General features: G+C 37.2%; 1 protein-coding gene across 1 annotated transcript in view; it reads right to left on the bottom strand.

Moving 5' to 3' along the window:
• Nucleotides 1-7,880: 7,880 nt before the first annotated feature.
• The window catches only part of NAA16 (N-alpha-acetyltransferase 16, NatA auxiliary subunit), a 60,319-nt gene continuing 51,757 nt past the window's right edge, over nucleotides 7,881-16,442 (bottom strand). The window contains exons 15-20 of the mRNA XM_064361776.1: nucleotides 14,857-15,050; nucleotides 11,847-11,955; nucleotides 11,332-11,430; nucleotides 10,702-10,845; nucleotides 9,579-9,676; nucleotides 7,881-8,701 (exon numbers count right to left, since the gene is read on the bottom strand). Coding sequence (XP_064217846.1) covers nucleotides 8,504-8,701; nucleotides 9,579-9,676; nucleotides 10,702-10,845; nucleotides 11,332-11,430; nucleotides 11,847-11,955; nucleotides 14,857-15,050 — 842 coding nt within the window. The 3' untranslated portion in view covers nucleotides 7,881-8,503. The remainder of the gene's footprint in view (nucleotides 8,702-9,578; nucleotides 9,677-10,701; nucleotides 10,846-11,331; nucleotides 11,431-11,846; nucleotides 11,956-14,856; nucleotides 15,051-16,442) is intronic.

The raw sequence follows: 16,442 nt of genomic DNA, 5'->3' as shown, positions 1-16,442 counted from the left end.
CAAGTCACTTATCTATAGAATTTCCTGAATACTGTATCCCCATAATGTCTTTGAACATGTTTCTATGTCACCTGTATTTCCTATAAACTGGTAGAGAGATCTATCCAGGATAGGGGCTTGTTCATAATTAGGCTGGATCTTTTTTGAGGGTGTGGAAAGTGTGGCAAGAAAACTTCACAGAAGGTCATACGTCTTATTGAATTCACCAGGGGGCACTGAAGAATCTGGCTGTCTCTTTTTGTGATGTTAATTAGATCAGCGAATTCAGGTATTATCAGTGGGTTCAAGTGTTGTGAGCTTTATTTTTCCATTGAAAATTTCCCATGAGCTTTTTACCTAAGTTTTAGCCATTCACGATATTGCCTAGAACTGTTATTTTATTAGGAACTGCAAAATGGTGATAATGTATTTTAATTCTATCTTTCCTTTTGCATTCTTAGATGAAATTATTCCAAAAGAACTTTCCTTCATCAACATTTGCTAACTCCAACCTACAGTTCACACAGAATAAACGCTTATTATTTCTCTTTGTCAGTTTTCAGATTATTTTTTCCCTAGCATGAGAGCGGCTCAAACATGCTTAAAATGCTCATGGAAAGAAACCAGTAGAGAGGAAGAGACTGAAATGGTACAGGACATGATCAAGCCAAGTAAGTACCCTAAGACCTGAGGGAAAGAAATTTAGAACATGGGGAAATTACCCTTTTTAGGAAGAAAAATGTGACAAGAGGAAAGGAGGAAAAATTTCTGCAATCAGAAATAAGATTACAGACTTAGTACAAGGAAGATTAACAATTTGCATCTGATGGCTTCTATTTTTTGTTTCAATGAGAAGTGAGGTTATAATTTCCTTATAAATTACCCAGTCTGTGGTATTACAGCAACAGAAAACAGACTAAGACAGATGGAGATGAAAAGTATTGACACCAGGGAGATCAAGAAACTGAGAGGCCAGATTGAATGGGTGCACCAAATAGATGCCGAAACCACATGGGATTTCAGCATGATTGGAGAGAAGGGAAAATCTGTGAGTCAGAGAGGTGTATAAATGACAGCAACAAAGAGGCGGCAAGAGTACAGCTCAATAGCATTATCCTCAAAGGAGCATGGCTTCATTTGTACAATGGTGGAAGAGTGATGGGCTAGAAATGGTGGAGAGTGAAATGCTCTGAATGCAAAGGGAAATGGTGAGAGAATAAACAGCCTCCACCAGAAACGGCTGCATAATGGGTAGAGATGTTATAATTTTCAGTTAAAATTACAAGATAAAGGGAAATGGTGAAGGCAGAGAGTGAAGCTGTACGGAACTGTGAAAACGTAGATTTAGTACAAGGAAGATTAAGAATTTGCATCTGCCAAAGCCACGGAGTTGAATATTTTTAGAGGGTAAATTGCAAAGAACACAAGGAAAGCGTATAGAGGGCGACTGAGCTAAGGAAGAGAAAACAACACATGGGGATAAGAGGATGGGAGAGGAAAGCGAGCCGGAGGGCGCTTATGCCATGAGTGAAACTCAGAGATCGTCACAGGTCTGCCAGAAGTTGAGTCCCTAGAGATCTCTGGTGAATTAGAATTAGGGGATGGGGGAAAGGGGATAGGGGAGTAAACAAGCTATGGGGTGAGTATGAATCCCTACAGATCTCTGGTGGATTAGGAGTAGGGGTGGGGGGTGGGGGATAGGGAGTAGTCCTGAATAAGCTATGGGGTGGGTTTATTATATGGCTGCAAGTTCACAGACTCCCAGGGGCTGGGATTGAGCCAAAGCTAATACACAATTCCACTCAGGAGCTATGAAGCCACTTTAGCTACTTGAAGATAAAGAACTTTCACTTATCACAATGGCTGTCCTAAAGATGTAAAGTCACAAAGTGCTGCTAAAATATTAACAGACACTTGTGTTCTAGAACTAACATCTACACATTCTGGGAAAGAAGAAAGGGCTAGTAGGCTTTTCCTATCCTCAGGGATTAAAGTAATTTTCTTTAACAAGCTGTTAACTGAATCTATTAATGAGGCTATTGGCAAGAGAAAAACTCAGATCTCATGACTATTCCTCTCAGAGAACCCAAGGCACTGAAATCCATTGTAATTCCTATACTAAGTTTCAGTTACTTAAATTTGCTGTCTAAACATCCTTATTCTATTGCCTATTGAGGAACTTACTTAAAAAGACACACTGCAATAGTAGATATGGAAACAACTCAAGTGTGCATCAACAGATGAATGAAGAGTATGTGACATATATAACAATGGACTATCACTCAGCCTTAAAACACGAGTGAAATCCTGCCATTTATGCCAACATGGATGGATATAGAGGACACTATTCTAAGTGAAATCAGCCAGTCACAGGACAAATTCTATATCATTCCACTTACATGATGTTATCTGTAATAGCCAAGCTTGTAGAAGCAGAGAATACAATGGTTGCCAGGGTTTGGGAGTGGGGAAAGTGGGGAGTTGTTCAATGGGTTCGAGTTTCATTTATGCTATACATAAATTCTAGAGATCTGCTGAACAACATAGTGCCTACAGTGAACAATATTATATTATGCACTTCAAATTTTCTAAGTGTTAAGAACACTCCATGTTGTGTTCTTACTACAACAGAAACAAGGACACAAAGAAACTTTGGGAGGTGCTGCATGTGTCTTTTTCTCTGATTGTGGTGATGGCATCACAGTGTTTGCATATGTCCAAATTTAACAAACTGCATGCATTTACTAGGATTACTATACCTCAAAAAAGCTGTGAAGCAAAATGTGACACATTGTCACCAGGTCACCTATTCTCATCTTAAGACCTTTGACCCTCCTAGTCCTTCTGGAACAGTCTTCCCCTAAATATCTGGTCTGCAAAGCTGGCTCCATTTAGGTATCTGTTCAAATTTCATCTCATTAGAAAAGTCTTCTTGAACCATCCTACTTAAAAAGAGTAAACTCTTTCAACCACTCTGCATTTCATGCAGAGGTTTTACTCTTTTATTACTTTTTATTTTTAATTATTACTATTATTAAAGAGATGGAGTCTTGTTAGATTTGCACTGTTGGAGCTCAAGTGATCCTCACCTATCAGCCTCCTGAGTAGCTGGGACTTCAGGTGCGAGTGGCCACACCCAGCCTGTGTAGATTCCTGCCTGTATAAATACTAACTCAAGCTAATTGTACTGTCTTCGACAACTCTACTCTCTACTTATTTGTTGCCTGCTTTATCTTCCAGTTGAGAGGGAAAGGGGTGTATTAAGATCCAACTATATTGTTGGCATTTTTTTTTTTTTTTTTTTTTTGATGGAGTCTCGCTCTGTTGCCAGGCTGGAGTGCAGTGGCGCGACCTTGGCTCACTGCAGTCAATCTACACCTCAGCAGTTCAAGCAATTCTCCTCCCTCAGTCTCCCAAGTAGCTGGGATTGTAGGTGCATGCCACCACCCCCAGCTAATTTTTGTATTTTTAGTAGAGACAGGGTTGGTTTCACCATGTTGGCCAGGATGGTCTCAATCTTTTGACTTTGTGATCTGCCCACCTCGGCCTCCCAAAGTGCTGGGATTACAGGCGTGAGCCACCGCGCCTGGCCTATTGTTGGCTTTCTATTTTTGTCTTCAGTTGTCTGTTTCTGCTTGATATACTTCAACTTTGTGAAACATGGTCTCAGTCTGTCACCCAGGTTGGAGTGCAGCGGCATGATCACAAATCACTGCAGCTTCAAACTTGTAAGCTCAAGTGATCCTCCAGCCTCAGCTTCCCAAGTAGCTGGGATTACAGGCATGAGCTACCATGCTCAGCTAATTTTTTTTCTTTCTTTCTTTTTGAGACGGAGTTTCGCTCGTTACCCAGGCTGGAGTGCAATGGCGCGATCTCGGCTCACCGCAACCTCCGCCTCCTGGGTTCAGGCAATTCTCCTGCCTCAGCCTCCTGAGTAGCTGGGATTACAGGCACGCACCACTATGCCCAGCTAATTTTTTGTATTTTAAGTAGAGACGGGGTTTCACCATGTTGACCAGGATGGTCTCGATCTCTTGACCTCGTGATCCACCCACCTCGGCCTCCCAAAGTGCTGGGATCACAGGCGTGAGCCACCGCGCCCGGCCCATGCTCAGCTTATTTTTATTTTTTGTAGAAACAGGGTCTTGCTATGTTGCCCAGGCAAGTGCTTGACATACTTGAGGCTGCAAGTACATTTAAGTTGATGGTTTGTATCTTTTGGGATTTGTTGTATTTCTTAAAACCAATTTATAATGTGTTACATTTTGCATTAAATTCTATTTGAACTATTACCCCAGCTTTATTCTAGTTATCAGCCTTATAGTGTCACCCTTTTAATTTTTACTTTCAAGTATGCATCTTGTAACGAATTTTTAATACAATTTGAGAATCCGAGTCTTGGTTGGTTAACGTCTAATCAAAGTTTATTCTAACTAGTGCTACATCAGAATTTTTGCTATCTTATTTTCTATTTGTTGTATTTAACATTGCTCCAAAGTATTTTCTATGAAGAGCTTGGTATGACAAATCTTCTGAGATTTATATGCATGAGTATTTTTAATGTGCTGTCACAGTCTAAAGCTAATTTAACTGGATTTAAATCTTAAGCTCAAAGTTATTTTTCTTCAATGCTTTGAAAAAAACCTTCCATTTTCTTTCTTTTTTTTTTTTTTCTTGAGACGGAGTTTCGCTCTTGTTGCCCAGGCTGGAGTGTAGTAGTGCCATCTCAGCTCACACAACCTCCACCTCCCGGGTTCAAGCAATTCTCCTGCCTCAGCCTCCTGAGTAGCTGGGATTACAGGCATGCACCACCATGCCCAGCTAATTTTTTGTATTTTTAGTAGAGACGGGGTTTCTCCATGTTGGTCAGGTTGGTCTCGAACTCCCGACCTTTGGTGATCCACCCACCTTAGCCTTCCAAAATGCTGGGACTACAAGCGTGAGCCACCGCATCCAGACTAAAAACCTTCCATTTTCTTACATTCAATGCTTTAGGGAAATCCGATGTCACTGATTCTCTTTCCTTAGAGAGTCATCTTTTTCTGTTATGTTTTTAGACTTTTGATATTCTTGAATTTCACTATAATAACCACATTACTATCTACACTCATACTCTGCTTGATTTATCTTCACAGAAATGATCACTGCTTGACATTATATATTTGTTTCCCTCTCTCACCCAAATGGAATATAAACCCCAGGAGAATAAGGGCCTAAATTTGGTTCATTAGTGTATCTGTCATACCTAGAACAGTGTCTAAGATATAAGTACTCAACGAATACAGACTGAGTGAATAATTCTTTCCTTCTTTTCTCATCACAATTTAATAGACTGTGAGCAATTCCAGTGATTTTGTCAAATTTTTCACTGTTATCCTTGTAACTGCCTGGCATGTAAAAGGCATTCAACAAAACACCTGTAATCCTTAACGTACAGAAAAGCACTTGGCACGTGAAAGACACTTTGTTAGGATGAACATGCTGAATTAAAGGAGAGTTCTGTAACGTAGCAAAAGTGTCAAGATGCCTGGATTAAAATATATAGATAAAATTCACCCTGGTTTTAGGCGGGACAAGAATGGAATTCACAGGCACTTCTATCACTTTACTTCGCACACGCTTTTGTAGCTTTAGGGCCCACAAACTACAGCCTAGCCTGAAAGCCGAATCTGGCCCAAGCCTTATGTTTCTAAATATAATTTTATTGGAAAACAGTCATACCCATTAGTTCTGGCTAGGCTGCTTTTATACTACAACAGCAGGGTTGAATTGTTGTGACAGAGACCAGCATAAGATCTTCAAAGCCTACATATTTACTGCCTGGTCCCTTACTGAAAGTCAGCTGGCCCTTATTCTAGCTAACACCACAATCCAAGATCTACTATGGTTCTTAACTCTGTAGGCTTTTGCTCTTTAAATTCATTCAGTTCCTCGAGAAACCACAAAAAACCTGACGCCAAATTCTTAAATTATCACACTGTCTGGAATCTTTGTGCCTTTTCCTATCCGTTCTGGTAAACTTGACTGGATCACCTGGAACAAACTTTTTCTCGTGAGACTAAAGACCTTTCTAAGTGTCTGGCTTTCAGATGCCTCTCCTTTGGGGCTGGCCTATTCTTCTTTGGCTTTCTGGAGACTAAAAAGGCCTCTCCCAAGGTTGGGGGAATGGTAAAGGTAGAGGGTGGAGAGACGTGACACACCCTGCCTTCCTTATCCTAAGGAAGATCCCTGTCCGTGTCCCAGGTTTATGTTATTTTATGCTCAAAGAGTAACACAGACAAGAGGGAGAACAGAATCAGTATCTACTAATACACTACTGTTTTCATTAATCTCAGTGTCCCTTTATCTTGCCTCCCATAGCTTCCAGTGTGTACTCAAATTTTACTATTCACATCTCAACTGCATCTGCCCTACAATTCTCAAACTCCAAATGGATCCAATAAAAGGCTGTTGCTGAAAGCACAATTTCCACATTATGATTAACTGGCATATTTTATGCAGATGCTATTTTGCTGAAAGTAACATGAATTATGTGTCAGGATACTGCAGACAAAAAGGAACTACAGATGTTCCTCGACTGATGCTAGGGTTATGTCTCAATAAACTTGTTGTGAGTTGACAATTTCATATATCAAAACTGCACTTAATATATACCTGTCAAACATCATAGCTTAGCCTTGCCTACCTTAAATGTGCTTAGAATACTTACATTAGCCTACAATTGGGCAAAATCATCTAAACCAAAGCCTACTGCATAATAAAATACTGAGTATCTTATGTAAAAGTACTGTATGGTATATCACTAGCCCAGGAAAAGACCAAAATTCAAAACTTGAAGTACAGTTTCTACTGAAGCATATCACTTTTGCACCATGGTAGAGATGAAAAATCTTAATTAAAACCATCCTAAGCCAATGATCATCTGTAGTTACAAAATTATTAAAACACTAAAAGACACGCTACTGCAGCACAGAAATGTATTTGGTTTGTGATTACTCAGAATTACATTTTTTTATAAACCTTGAAAAGATTAAGGTGATTAAGTTTTTACTTCCTCAAAGAACATTTTGCAGAAAATATTGGTAGTGTGAAACAGTAACAAAACACAAACATAAGCAAACAACTGTGTACAAAATAATTTATTATAGCACTATCTAGGTTGGCATTATTTTACAGTGAGTTTTTCCTGTCTCAATAAGTATGAATCTACATAGATTAGGGTGAAGAAAAACTGTGTCTAAATAAAATCTCCCTTTTTGAATTTATATTTGTCTTAATAAAGGGAAGCATTAATATTACAGACATATTTACAAGGTTCTGAACATGAGTGATTCCATTACTGTTTTCTGTACAAGATAGAACAAAAAGCTATCCATCTGCCCCCCAAAAATATTGTTTAACAATACTATGTTTTAATAAACTAATGAGTTTCAAATCTCATTTTGTTGAGAGATGTAAAAATGCATTTAATGGTTAATGCATGGCTGTAAGAGTAACAATGATCCATTTTAATTTGTTTTCTACCCTATAATGCTCTCTTGAAGCACACCTCAATATAAGCTACTTGTTAACACTCAAAGTAACTTAGTTAAGAAAGGGTAATTCTTGCCTGTGGGCTTTTAAGACTGGGAGGGAGAGATATGCAACAATTTTACCAGCAAATTTCCATGACTGACAGGCAAACCAGCCTTCACATTCTGAAATCATCTACATAAAACTAGAGTACCCTTATTCAACCAGAAAATACCATTTTGATGAATATTACATAGGAAACAGCAAACCATGAAAAATTACAATGGAAAAAGGGTGAATTAAATTTTAAAATAAACTTCAGTATCTGCCAAGAGGAAGGACTCTACCATCTTTTTTTTTTTTTTTTCCCCCTGAGACGGCGTTCACTGCAACCTCCACCTCCCAGGTTCAAGCGATTCTCCCACCTCAGCCTCCCAAATAGCTGGGATTATAGGTGCATGCTCACACACCTGGCTAATTTTTGTATTTTTAGTAGAGAAGGGGTTTCGCCACGTTGGCCAGGCTGGTATCAAACTCCTGACCTCAGGTTATCCACCCACCTGGGCCTCCCAAAGTGCTGGGATGACAGGCGTGAGTCACTGCACCCGGCCTCCATATTGTTTTTAACAGATAGTTAACACTTTAAAACGGATGTGCTTTAATTAAAAAGGTAGCAAATAAACAATGAAACAAACCAGTAAGGTAAGGAATCAAAGCACAGATCCTGAAATCAGAATCTAAAGAAAACAATATAGTGGGGCTGTATAAAACTTAGTAAGAAATTATCATAATTATATAGACGCGACAGCAGCTACCACAAAACTGTGTAAGAATAAACAGGTAATTTTAACAGATGGTTATGTAAATTGGCAGGTAAGGTAAAGAATAAAATAAGCTTACAGAATATGCCATTGAAAAATCCTAACCAAATATTTCATTAAAATGCACCCTGGAAAAAAACCCTGATCTCATTTCAGCTTTGAGTCTATAGGAGTCTACTTTCTAGGAGATTTCAAATTTCATTTGCCAAGACATCATAGTTAGCTGTATGGTTCAGTGCCACACTAGGACTGTCGATTTCATTCACAGCAGGTAAGAAGGCAGATGTAAAAGGAAGCAGGTTATGACAGGCCATCCTATATTCTTCATACTGGGAACTACAGTTCCCAAAGCTGCCATCAAGCAGTGCTTCAGAAACCTTTATTAATGTCTAGTGAAACAAAGGGAAAATACAAATTATTTTAAAATAATAAGCTCATAGTTAATAACCACTTTAATCAAAAGATGCAATGTGTTAATCAAACTGAGAGAGCTGTCTCAGTTTAAAATAATGCCTTGCAATCTACAAAGTAAGCAATCACCTCAAAAGAGGTACATTAAAAAAATCAACCCTGGGCTGGGCGCGGTGGCTCACGCCTGTAATCCCAACATTTGGGAGGCCGAGGCAGGTGGAAAACGAGGTCAAGAGATCAAGACCATCCTGGTCAACATGGTGAAACCCCGTCTCTACTAAAAATACAAAAAATTAGCTGGGCATGGTGGCGCGTGCCTGTAATCCCAGCTACTCAGGAGGCTGAGGCAGGAGAATTGCCTGAACCCAGGAGGTGGAGGTTGCAGTGAGTCAAGATCGCACCATTGCATTCCAGCCTGGGTAACAAGAGCGAAACTCCGTCTCCAAAAAAAAAAAAATCAACCCCGAAAATCCTTTTAAAAAAAGGCAGTAAAATACTAATACCTGAAGAGAACCCTTTAAAACTGTGATCACTAACAATGAGCCTTTACTAATAACAGTAGTTCACATTTACTGAGTATTTAACAACATGCCAGGCACTAAGCACTTCATGTTTTATTATTTCAGTTAACTCTCACATGGATTCTGTGAAAGCAGTAGTATTTTCACCCTTATCTTAAAAATGAGGAAAAAGAAACTGAAACATGACTTGCCTAAATTTACCATCTCCTAACTGATAGAGCTGAGATTAATATCCAGGTATAACTCTGAAGGCCTACTTAAGAATTACACTATAAAAATACATGTTTTGTTAGATCACTGTGTATGTATAAATCAGCCAATGAAAAAATCTTACCTTTACATTTTTATCATTTACAGTTTCATCCAGTCTAGTGGCTAGAGCAATTGCTTTCTCCTGCCTTGACTTGTCCAGAAAATACATCATTTTAGCACCTGAAATACCAAGGCATTTCAAAATGAATAAACACTTATACTTTACATTTTATGTGATATAAACTGGCCAGTGACTGAAAATATAGTTTTAAGTGTTTAATCGGTAGTAAGCTGGAGCTGGCTCCTACCAGCTCACAGAGCCAAGTAAGACATTTCTTCCCTACCTCCTATTCGGTAGCATCCATTGATAGCTTAGGCCATGATCAGAGTATTTATATCATGAAAATACACTACAAATCACAGCTTTTTCCTTCAAAAAGAGATGGCTATTAAACATTTTTCAGATGAACAGTAATTTAAGAACTTCCTCCCCTTAGAAATGATAAAATTCAAAATGTAAATATGGACTGCCCTGTGGCATCAATTAGTATTTTAGTTAAAACTATGAAAAAAGATGATATTCTAAAATAAAACATCTAGGGAATAAATTACTGTCATAGAGGAGGAGGGTGGGGGCGGGGAAAACAGGAAAATGTTTGCATATTCAAAAAGAAAGTAAAATTTTAAAAAAAAAGCAAAATTTGTATTTCTCCTATAAATTAGAAGAAAAAATATATTCCAGCTTGGGCGACACAGTGAGGCTCCATCTCAAGGAAAAAAAAAAAAAGAAGAAGAAAAAAATAAATCATTCATAACCACACACCCTAACACACCCCAAATCAGCATTAAAGCTTTTGTAGACGCTTCCTTTCAGCCTTTTTCCCATGCACAGTTGAGATTACATTGTATGTTCAATTCCACACATGTATTATAAAAGGGTTTATAATAAATCTTTTGAATAAACATCACTTTAAACCCTTTGAATAAACAAACTCTGAATAAAGATCACTTTAAACCTGGTATTACATCCTATGAACCCCTCACTATTTCCCGTACTATTGAGCATACATTGAATTTGTTCCATATCTCTCCCCATACTTACACACAATAAGTACTATTCATTTTCTCTAAGTTTTGGGAGCATCAAACTTTTTCTTTGTTCACTTTTTCCATAAGCATTTTAACCGTGGGGGCTACATACAAACCTGAAAGTAGATGCTGAAGAGAGGTGGCGTTACGTTTCAGAAAATCCTCATTAAAACTTTCCAAATCCTTGTTGACAAATATTTTCTGCATTTCTTGAGATAGAACTTTGCTCACAATGTCTGGAAGATTACTATGATTAGACACTATAAAAACAAAAACATTTGAAATTTTTGTTTTTGATCTGTTTTTTGGAAAAAAAAATCTATTGAAAACCCTTTATTATTAAACTTGATCTATTTTACATAGTAAAATTATTATTCTTCCTTTGGAATATAAATATATCCTAGCCTAAAAATGCATTAATTTCTACCATCTCTCGGCTAACAAGTTTATTTTATAGACATGTTCATTTAACTACTATGTAAATTAATTTTTTTTTTTTGCTTTACATTATTGCAAATCTCTTTAATGCCCACGAGCTTAATGTAAGACAACTTATATTTGCTTCTCTTAGTGGCATCCCATTACAGCCTGGGCCATGACCAGAGTTATTTATATCATGAAAACACAAATCAGGGCTTTCTACTTCACAAAGAAAGGGTTATTAAGTACCATATTAACAGTGATTTAACAACTTCCTCCCCTTAGAAATAATTCAAAATGTAAATATGGGCCTTTTTTACACTTACCAGATTTAGAAAATCGAATTAAACATTCATGTAACCATGGGTTATTGCTGTTGATGGCAAAAGCTCGTTTGACAGACTGCAGCATTAACAGAAACTTTCCTGTGTCAAAAAAATATAAAAGTAATAGTATTAATACTTATATATTATTTTCTTCACTTATTTTAGCCTCACTTAAGTTCCATAACAAAATGCTACCTTTTTTATAACATTTGTAAGCAAAATTTAAAGTTGACTGTGGTTATCAAAGTCAGCTTTGGCTTTCTAAAGGAAAGCTCGAAAAATCATTAGAGACTACTTCAGGTAGACAATTTGCATAATTGTTCAAACTATTCTTACACTGGATTTGTTAGTATTATTATAATTTATTACCCACCAAAGTTTCGAGTAGCCAAGGAAAAGAGCCTTTGTGGAAGGCTGAAATGGAAATCTAAGAAACAAAAATAGATCTAACTGACAAAGATTACACTAAATGTAGCCACAAATATAAAGATTAAAAACTGAACTCTATTTATTACCTTTTCTAAAATATATTTCAAATGCTAACAGATGAGTGTCAATGTTATCAGCAACAAGGTTCTTAAGAGGTATAAGGAACTTAACAGCTTCCTCTAATGGATTTTCTACCTATTTGGAAACAGAAAGGAAAATTATTTAAAAAACAGCAGCACAAGTCAAATTTCCTGTAAAATTTTATATTAACACGTCTAAAGTAATTTAGACAGCTTTCTTTATAAAACCAAGTAACAAGAAAACATTTAAAAATCATCTGAAAATAAATTCAAAGTACACACAATCAATACTTTTCAAAATAGAAATAGCTTTTTTCCTGGTTACAAAGTCAAGATTGTTTTATTTAAATAAAAAATACATAAAGCTATTCCACAGACTTAAAGAGATGGTACATCATGTACTGACAGTCCCTTATATACTATAAACATCTAAAGTAAGGAGACAAATAAAAATGGCACCAAATAGTGGGGAGATGGTAATAAAATTTAAAATGCTTATAATACAGTTGACCCATGAACAACGTGGGCATTTAGGGAAGCTGACTCCCAAATACAGTTGAAAATCTGTATGTAACTTCTGACTCTCCCAACTTCACTACTAATAGCCTACTGTTGACTGGAGCCTTACCAATAACATGAACAGCTGATTAACACATATTGTGTATGTTATATGTATTATATACTGTATTCTTACAATAAAGTAAGCTATAGAAAATAAAATATTAAGAAAATCATAAGGAAGAGAAAATACATTTGCTGCTCATTAAGTGGAAGTGGATCACCGTCCTTGTCTTCATGTTGGGTAGGCTGAAGAGGAGGGGGTGGTTTTGCCACCTCAAGGATGGCAGGGGTGAAAGACGTAGAAAAGGAGGCAGAAGAGGCAGGCACATTCCATCTAATTTTATATAAGTACATTACGATTTCTTTTTTCCTTATTTATTTAAAAATGTTTCTGTCCAGTACCAATCTTCCCATTGTTTGCTTTGGTTTCAATGCCTGTATCATAGAAGGGTCCATGTCATAAAAGTCAAAAATAGTCTTGAATAATCGGAACCGTTCCGCCAGACTGTCTCATGTCTGTCTGTTTTTTGGCACTGCTGCTTCTACGTTTTCTTCCTAATCATCTGGCAAGGGTTTGGAAGCACCCATCTCCATCAAGTTGCCCTATATTAGTGTGGCGTCTACTAGCTCTTGAATTTCTCCAGGTTCCCTAACCCTGAAGCCCTTTATCACCATCTCCACTTTGTTTGTTTGTTTGCCATATCCACAATTTCTTTTATGATTTCCTTGATTGGCTCTGTCATAAATCCTGTGAAGTTGTACACAACATCTGGACGCCAGCAGGGATTTATTGTTTCAGTCTAGATGGCTTTCAAGGCTGCTTCTGCTAACAATGATGGCATCCTCAATGACGTAATCCTTCCAGACTTTCATAATGTTCTACTGAACATTATGAAAATAGCATTGAAAATCATTTCCATAAAGTACCATGCATAATGAGCCTTAAAGGTCCTTATGACCCCCTGATCTAGAGGCTGAATTAAACAAATGTTTGGGGTCAAGCAGGCCACTTTTACACTTTTGGTGATGAACTCATGAGGTTCCGGGTGGCTAGGAGTTCTGTCCAATATCAAAAGAACTTTAAAAGGCATTCCCTTACTGGCAAGGTACTTCCTCACTTCAGAGACAAAGCACTGATGGAAACAATCCAGAAAAAGGTTCTCATTGTCCAGAACTTTTTGTTATAAAACCAAAAGACTGGCAGCTGTTATCTTTTCCTTTCAAGGGTCAAGGGTTAGCAGCTTAAAGGGCAGCCAAGATCATAATCCCAATAGCATTTGCATAAAACAATAGAGATGGCCTATCCCTTTCTGCCTTAAATCCTGGTGTTCACTTATTTTCCTTACTAATAGATGTCCTTTGCGGCTTTCTTTTTTTTTTCCTGCGATAGGGCACTTTTTGTCTATATTAAAAACCTGTTGAGGCAGATACCCCTTCTCCTCAATGATTTTCTCAATGACATCTGGAACTTCTCTGCTGGCTGTTGGTGAGAAATTGATTCTCCCGTTATCTGGACATTTTTTAAGCCAAATATCTTTCTAAAATCATCAAACCATCCTTTGCTCTACCCTTGAAGTTCAAACCTATGTTGTTCAAGGGTCAACTGTATTAGACTTACAGTGAATAAACCAGAAAGCTAAATATTTCCTTAAATCTGATCCCAAAATAAGTATTAACACTTGAGAAAATCCTGGAGATGAGGTGCTAAAACATACCTAGTAAGACATATAAGGTAAAGTGATTCCATATGTAATGGACAATTGTATTGCTGCTGTAACAAATTACCAAATATTTAGTGACTTAAAACAACACACTTATTATGTTATAGTTCTTATAGATTAAAAGCCCAACACAGGTCTGTCTCACTGGGCTTAGAATCAAGGTGTCAGCAGGACTGCATTCTCCTTTGGAGACTCTAAGGGGAAATCCATTCAATGGTTTTTTCAGCGTCTATAGACTGCCCACATTCCTTAGCTTGTGGTACCCTCCTTCCATCTTCAAAGCCAGCAACAACAAATTGAGTCCTCCTCACATTGCATCATTTGGACCTCTGCTGCTGTCATCCTCAACTTTTAAGGCTCCGTTTGATGATATTAGGACCACATGGACAATCCAGGCCAATCTATCTTGAGGTCAGTTAATTACAACCATAAATTCCATCTGCCACCTTAATTCTCCCTTGCCATGAAAGGTTACATATTCACAGGTTGGCGTAATCAGAACACAGACACCTTTGCAGGGCCATTACTCTGCCTACCACAATTACAACTCTATGTATAACTTGCATTAGCCAAAATTTGTTTATTGTCACTCAAAGATAATTGATGGCTGTCATAACAACCTTGAAATATTTCAAATGGCTTCTTACAGATTTAAATAAATCATGTTAACTGTCAGAATGGAACCTAATAGCATAAATTTTACCAAATAACAAAGAGAGTAAGATCCATCTCACCCTTTCTAATTTTTCAGGTATAAGTTCTTCCTTAAAGCCACTGGCTTCTTCTTCTTCTTCATCTCTTTTTTTCTTTTGATTTTTCTGTTGACGTTCTCTTTCCGCATGCTTTCTTTCTTCTTCTAGTTTAGCCTTTTTCTGAGCTCTTCTCTGCTTGCTAAGCATTTTCTTCAGTTCTTTGGCTGACACGTTTTCTATAAATATCCAAATGAACAAAAACCATTTGCATTTCCTCATATTCTTCTGTAATATATACTGTTAGTATGGTAGCCCCTTGGTATCAGTGGGGGATTGGTTCAGTACCCTCTCACCCCCACAGATGCCAAAGTCCACTGATACTCAAGCCTGTGATATAAAATGGCACAGTATGTGCAAAAAACCTATGCACATCTTCCTGTATATTTTAAATTAGATCACCTTTAAATCTTTCACCTTCCTTTTGCTTTAAGGTGCATATAACGACTTCACTTTTTCATAAATTATATTATGGTCTATAGGTATGTCTAAAACAATGTAAATGCTATGTAAATAGTTGTTATACTGTATTGTTCAGGAAATACTAATAATGACAAGAAAAAAGGCTGTACATGTTCAGTACAGATGCAATATAAAAACATATACTCTTGATTTGTGGTTGACTGAATCCACCCATGTGCAACCCACAAAAATGGAGGGCCACCTGTATACTTTTTTTTTTCTGTTTTTTGGCTGGGCAAGGAGGAACACAGAGGCAACCACATAAAAGATTTTAGAAAGTGTATCCCCAGTAACTAGCACAAAATCTGGCACAAAAAGAACAGCCAGTAAATGTTGCATTAACTAAAACTGACCAATCGTAGCTCAGTTCTGCCTCCTACACAATGACTCCAGGCAAATCACTCTGTCCTTCTCAGTATCAAGTCCCAAAACTAGCCTCCTCTTGGGAGTATTTCAAGAATAAGTGAGATAATACATATAAACACCTGTGATCTCTAAACACTATATAAATATTAGGAATGAACAGTTACCTAGGAATATTTGAGATAGTTATCAAGGCACATTTCATGCTAACTAATCAACTATTTCTTTTTAATAGAAATGTATCTTCATGCTATTTCTCAAATGTTCCTAGATATTAACATTCTAGTGAATAAAAAGTTGTATACATATTCTCACCGATATTCTTATTTTTAATGAAGTAGGTACTAGAAATTTTAAGATTATATATTTTTCCATAAGAGGCTCAAAGGTATTTTCAGTTACTATTTTTTTAAAAAGGAAAGAAAAAAACTAGCCCACGGACATTTCTATGCTTCCTAAACTCATCTTTTTAAAGTTTGTAGAGATTGGGTTCATGCTATGCTGCCCAGACTGGTCTTGAACTTCTGGCCTCAAATGACTAGCCTGCCTTGGCCTCCCAAAGTGCTGTGATTACAGGCATGAGCCACCACACCCAGTTCCTAAATTGGTCTTTCTGAAGATAAAAATAAGAAAAATTCTAAGTCATTCCATTTAAGTAATTTAAAAGTATCACCTACAGAATATCATCCCACTTTTTTTTTTTTAACTCTCTCCACAACATTTTTGCTTTTTGGCATATCAGTTAC

The sequence above is a fragment of the Aotus nancymaae genome, unplaced genomic scaffold (assembly GCF_030222135.1).
Source record: "Aotus nancymaae isolate 86718 unplaced genomic scaffold, 86718_ANA_hifiasm-v0.15.2.pri h1tg000043l, whole genome shotgun sequence".
NCBI classification, from domain to species: Eukaryota; Metazoa; Chordata; class Mammalia; order Primates; family Aotidae; genus Aotus; species Aotus nancymaae.
The sequence above is the reverse complement of the archived record's forward strand: the minus strand, read 5'-3'. Positions and strand labels throughout refer to the sequence as shown.